Source organism: Trachymyrmex septentrionalis, unplaced genomic scaffold (assembly GCF_001594115.1).
Source record: "Trachymyrmex septentrionalis isolate Tsep2-gDNA-1 unplaced genomic scaffold, Tsep1.0 scaffold13, whole genome shotgun sequence".
Classification (NCBI taxonomy): Eukaryota; Metazoa; Arthropoda; class Insecta; order Hymenoptera; family Formicidae; genus Trachymyrmex; species Trachymyrmex septentrionalis.
The window spans coordinates 3,619,874-3,625,973 of record NW_017304438.1 but is presented as its reverse complement, the minus strand read 5'-3'; the positions used below and the strand labels follow the sequence as shown (position 1 = coordinate 3,625,973).

The 6,100-nt window shown below is 27.0% G+C and overlaps 1 protein-coding gene across 1 annotated transcript in view; it reads left to right on the top strand.

Annotated features, from left to right (window-relative positions):
* The window catches only part of LOC108756890, a 21,707-nt gene that overhangs the window by 11,998 nt on the left and 3,609 nt on the right, over window positions 1–6,100 (top strand). Inside the window, 6 exon segments of the mRNA XM_018501040.1 lie at window positions 1,995–2,023; window positions 3,002–3,035; window positions 3,038–3,313; window positions 4,923–5,358; window positions 5,483–5,630; window positions 5,722–5,995. Of these exon segments, the coding sequence (XP_018356542.1) occupies window positions 1,995–2,023; window positions 3,002–3,035; window positions 3,038–3,313; window positions 4,923–5,358; window positions 5,483–5,630; window positions 5,722–5,995 (1,197 nt within the window).

The window sequence follows — 6,100 nt, the reverse complement described above, 5'->3', positions numbered from 1 at the left end:
ACTGCTTTAATTGTTACAGTGAGAGTTGTGATACCAATTTTCGAAATGAATGGATAAGAAATTTTATAATTATTTTGAACATTAAAAAAATATGTTTATTCTCAATCATACTCTTATAATCATACTCTATAAATATATTAAAAATTAAGCTAAGTGTCTTATAATATATAAACACATCTTATAATTTTGATTTTTTTAATAAATATTATTTTATTACAAATATAACATATATAACCAAATTTATCATTACAGCATGCTTATACTATGTTTAGTATAAGTAAAATAATTCACAGTAATTTTAGAAATACATAAGATTCTTATATTTAAAATAGCAATGTAAAAAATTACTAAAAATTAATAGAAAAATAATTGAAAAGTAAATTATTACTTTTTAAATAACTGTAATTGTAATATATTACTTTTCAGAATTCTACGTTTTCTAAAATTTCTACGATATGAACGCATATTGTGATCACCTTGACTTCATTGAAAGTGACGTGAAATCGTGGAACAAAAAAAGAGAGAGTTGCTAGATATGCTAAAAGCAATATAGGATTGTTGTCAATCGGATAGATTGGAAAATTTAATGTAGCATGGAAATTTTCCAGACGTACGGAGATAAGAACATTTGCTATAAAAACTCTACGAAAGATCGCATATTCTCATTTGTGTTTCATATAGTAATCAGTTTGTTATTCGATATGGTAACGTGCCAATGAATTAATCCGAGGATAAAAGTCACATGTCCTAGAAAGTACGAATGAGCAAGGTAAGTTTTATATTTCGTTTTATTTATACTGTGTGAGCTGCATGAAATAGTACCTTTAGACAATATTACTCTAACTTTGGAATACGATTTCTCTTGAACTAGAAAAGTACGATATTATCTAATCCCTTCAGTCAAATAAAAATTTCACTTATAAATACACGAATTTGAAATACAGTAAGAGAATATTGCTTTGTTTAATAATAATTATATATTTTGTAATAAAATTGTACACTTATTATTTGCATAAGAAAGTAATTCAAATTTTCTAATAATTAATTCGTAACATTATTATGAAGAAATGACACAACGAATCTTATATTCCATAATCGAAGTTTGCATGCGCGACAGAACACGTGTACATTCTATAGATAGTGCATCACTCATTAATTTATCTCATATATCGAGTGCAGTGGACTGTGGCGCGTGCATCTTCTAACTGCAATAATTTATTTCTAACAAGTCATCAAGAGAGTTTGTATCGTCATTTATTGCCTACATTAAGCTTATATGGATGCTGTCTGCGTCACATAAAATTGAAGCATAAAGATCCATTTTGATCAATTACACTCTGTTCGACAAAAAGTCACTTTTTTTCTTTTTAAAATACCATAATACATTCTCCGAAGATTTTTTCGCGATGTTAGCAGAATTTTTGTAGCACATCAGAATATTGAGTAAATTGAGGTAAAATATTTGTGGCCATTTTCAATATTTTTATAATAGTATAACAAAATCTTGGTTTTAAATAAAAATCTAGAGGATATAAAATGCAGTTCAAGAACTTTCAAATAAATTTTAGTTTATAATTGTACGACTTATTTTCATCAAGTTAAATTATTTGAATTTTGAATTTCTGTATAAATTTCATAGTTTATATAACAAAAAAGACTTTTTTTCTCTTTGAAATGTTGTGATTTATTATATATATTAGAAAGATTTATTTGTGCTAAACAGCTTATTGATGCTATCGTCAGAAATTTTAATTTTCTAGTAAATTGAAATATAATAACAAATTGAAATGATTTTTGGTCTTCATTCCAATATTAAAAATCTTGATACACAAATTCTGATGACAGCATCATTACAAAAAAATCTTCGATGTATGTACTATGAAACTTCGGAGAAAATTTGATTATTAAATAGTGTTATACATGTTTATCAATCATGTATGTCAGAAAAAATATCTAATCGGTTTATAGTTTTATTATTATTTTTATAATTACAGAATGGACCCAATTCATTATAAATAGGGAAGTGGAGTAATTATGCGCAGTGGTTAATTGTGTGCATTCTGGTTTGACACTTTCTCGATAGATGGAGATGCTACCGCGGGGATAACTTATATAATTTAAAAGTGTAGTTAACAGCCAAAGAGAGAAAAAGTAAAATTGTATATTTTAAGAATAATTTTGACATTTAGAAAATAGGACGATAAGTTTGTATCCTTAATTTATTTTTTTAATCATGCATATTATACTAAAGTATGTTATTACGTGCGTCTTTTGAGCTATTATTCATTGAACTAAATTAAAAAGTTTTAGTATAATTGTGTTTCTTATCGAGTCAGCTTGGCAAATGCATTTTGAAATACCACAATTACTTGTCTTGAATATGCTGTATGATTAGTATTGTTTTTTTCGTTTTTTTCTTTGTATTATTTCAGATGCCTCGTAAATATAAATTGAACTTGATTACAATTTATTCTCCAATTTTATTACTTTTTAAAATTTTGTATTAATTTTGTATTAACTAATATATTGGTTTAATACATATATTTCCATATATTGGTTTAAAAAATATATAGTGTTATTTTTTCATTTTATCAATATTCCTTAGAACATTAATTTTATTTATTTCTTAATATTGTTTTACTTTGCGCACAATTACCGAATCTATACGCACAATTACACGACATTTTTTCGCTTTTACTTTTTTTACATTTTGTTAAACATTATCAAATGAAGAATTGTTCAATATGAAAACCACGAATAATCGATAGAAGAATATTCATATATAGTTTATAATTCCATAGCATATAATTCTCCCCACTTTCCTCTAATTGCTCAACTGTAAATGTTTGATCTTGAAAACTGTAATTTAAATAAGAAATTATTTTTTTTATTTGTTTTTCCTTTATTTAAAAAAAAATAAAACTTTACGTTTATTTTTTGTATCTCGAATAGTTATTCGACTCGTTGATTTTAGAATTATCGATTTTTTTTTTCTTTACAGGTGTTTTTGATCATCTTCTTTACATCTTGCGTAAGAATACTTCTAATATTGAATTAAATTATTCGGTTTTCCTTTATTGTATCCTAATAATGGGTAACAACAAAGTCGAAAGCCGACCGAAAGGCGGCGCGCTTCGTCTCGATGCAACATCAGCAACGATATCGAAGCCACTTTGTAGTAACAACACCGTTTCCGCTCTCCTCTGTTTTACCTGCGGTGTTTGCTTTATCTTGAGTTTAATTTGCACCTGTCTGGCAATATTAGTCGTTTTGCTAGACCAGACTGTCGAGGCAACGAGCTACAGTCGATACGGTGAGGACACAAAAAATTCAACTGTTATTAATGCCAAAGTTGAGTAGTTTCTACGATAAAAAATTGTCATGTTAATATGTCGTGCTTATTAATTATATCTCAGATCTACAAGTTTCTGAAAAAAGAAATTGTTTCATAAGAAAAAGACAAAACTGCTCGCGAAATACAAGTACATTTATAGTGCATTTAACGAAAGTTTAATCAACGAGTTATCACTTTGTCAACGCAGCCAGCAAAGTGACACAAGCTTCTATCTTACATGAGTCTCATGATTACTTGGCGGTAGATTTAAAAGTGTCTTTGTAGTGTTCTCCTATGTAGAACAGTAAAATATCTTTCTGTATTTTAAAATTTATTGAAGTCTTTTTTTGGAAAATATACAAGTCACTCTATTACTGAACATAGATTTTTTGATACTTCTTCTTCTACTTAAAAATAATTATAATAAATTTTATCCGCAAATGATTTGCCTGTATTACAATATATTCAAGAAAATACAAAACTTATGTTTATGAGAATAATAATAAAGAATATTAACAGATAAAAAAATTTATTTAAAAATTTTTATATTTTTAAAAAAGAATTATAATTTAAGTTAATAGATTACGAACATAGATATTACTAGAAATTACTATAGATACAAACTGTTACTCTGTAAAGTTCTTTTGTTTAAAAAAATCTTCATATTATCAGACTTATTATTTTGACAGATAATCTTGACAGATAATCTTCGAGATATCAAAAGTTGTATTTGAAAAGCATTTTAAGTTCAGTTATCGATTAGACATGTAGACATTCATACGTCCATGAACTATTTGAAGTAAAAGGTAGGAAACTTATATGAGTCAAAACAGTTAAACGGTGCATATATTGTTTACATTTACTAATACAAAAGTATAAATATACATAAATATATTACATATTCAACCTAGGTTTTTGTCCTCTTTAGTATTTATTGATTATATGAGGTGATAATTAAGTTCTGATTGAATCTTCTATTCGAAATTGCAGCCTAATACTTCATTTTCATCAGTCAAGTATTTAAAATAATTAGAATCGTCATGTTAAAGTACTTAATACGTATACAAATAGATAAAAGATAAGATTTTAAAAGATGTGATGACTATAATAGCCATGTTAACAAAATGTAAATGTATTTAAATCGACAAAAAGTGAATGTCCTATGCTCCGATTTCATAATCAGCTGATCGAGAAGAAACTCGTGCCCAAAAAATGCTTTGTGTTTTACAGCGGTAATATCAATAATTTAAATTTAGCAAATATTTTATGTTTGCTATATTACTTTACTATATTTACTACTTGACCATCCAAAATAATACATTACTTTACAAAAATATTTTATTTGAATCGTTGCTCCGACTTGGTTATAGCTCTTCTTAAACTTCTAGGCTGAATCAAACAGTAGTTAAATTTTGTTTTCAATCTACATTGCGAAATAATAGCCGGCATTTTGTTCCCTTATCAACATGTAAGATCAATCGAACATGATATTTGTCAGATAAAAATTTTAAGATTTATTTGCGTGCAACGTAATGATTATTTATAAATAACTAAAGATAATCATTACATATTTTTATTCTGTTTGTAGATTCGAATAGACCAGAGGCATATACAATAATGTTTGATCCTGATGAAAACTTTAGATTGCCAAAAGAAGTCGTACCTATTCATTATGACCTCTACTTGCATCCAAAACTTAAAGAAGGCACATTTTCCGGAAAGGTGACCATTCTCATTGATGTCAAGCAGAACAACAATAGAACATCCATAGCTCTTCATCAAAAGGATCTCAACATCACATCTGTAAAATTAATAACGTATGGACTAGATAAAGATTATGAAATTAATATTTCTTCCATCAGCAAGCCTACTAAATATGAAATTTTTATGATAACAACTGAAAACGATATTAAATCCGGATTATATAACTTGAGTCTGGAATTTGATGGAAGTCTCAAAGATAAAATAGTTGGATTTTATAACAGCAAATATCAGTTTAAGAGTGATAAAATTAATGAAACCAGGTAATATAAATTTTTTATTTTACTAAAAAAATACACGAACTTTGTAATAAATTTAATTAATTTTTTATTCATTAATATAGTAAAATAAATTATAATGTATTGCGTACATTTTTTTAATGAATAGGTACATTGCAACTTCCAAATTCGAACCAACTTATGCTAGACAAGCTTTTCCGTGTTTCGATGAACCTAATTTTAAGGCAGAATTTTCGATAAAACTGGTTCATCCTATGAATGATTGCTATAGTGCCTTATCCAATATGGATGTAAAGGTACGCGAATAATTTTTAACGATAATAATTGTCACTTAAAAAAAAAACTGAAATTATTAAACAGTATATTGAGGAGTTATTTTTGTTTTAGAGTACGCAACTACATACACCGGAACATGATCTAGCAACAGTAACTTTCACAAAAACTGTGCCCATGTCCACTTACCTAGCTTGTTTTATTATCAGTGACTTTGTTGGTACAAGTAGAATGGCGAATGGTTTAAATAATCGAAAATTTCCGATCACTGTCTATACTACAAGACTGCAATCGAAGGAGAAAAGAGATTTTGCTTTGAATATTGGCGTGAAAGCTGTCGAATATTACATAAACTTATTCAAAATAGATTATCCATTACCAAAACTCGGTAAATATACAAGAATAATTTACGAAAAAAGAATAATTGATTGAAATAAAGTTAAATTTGTTATACATGTTTATAACGGTCTCAATGGATTTATTCTTAAATGTA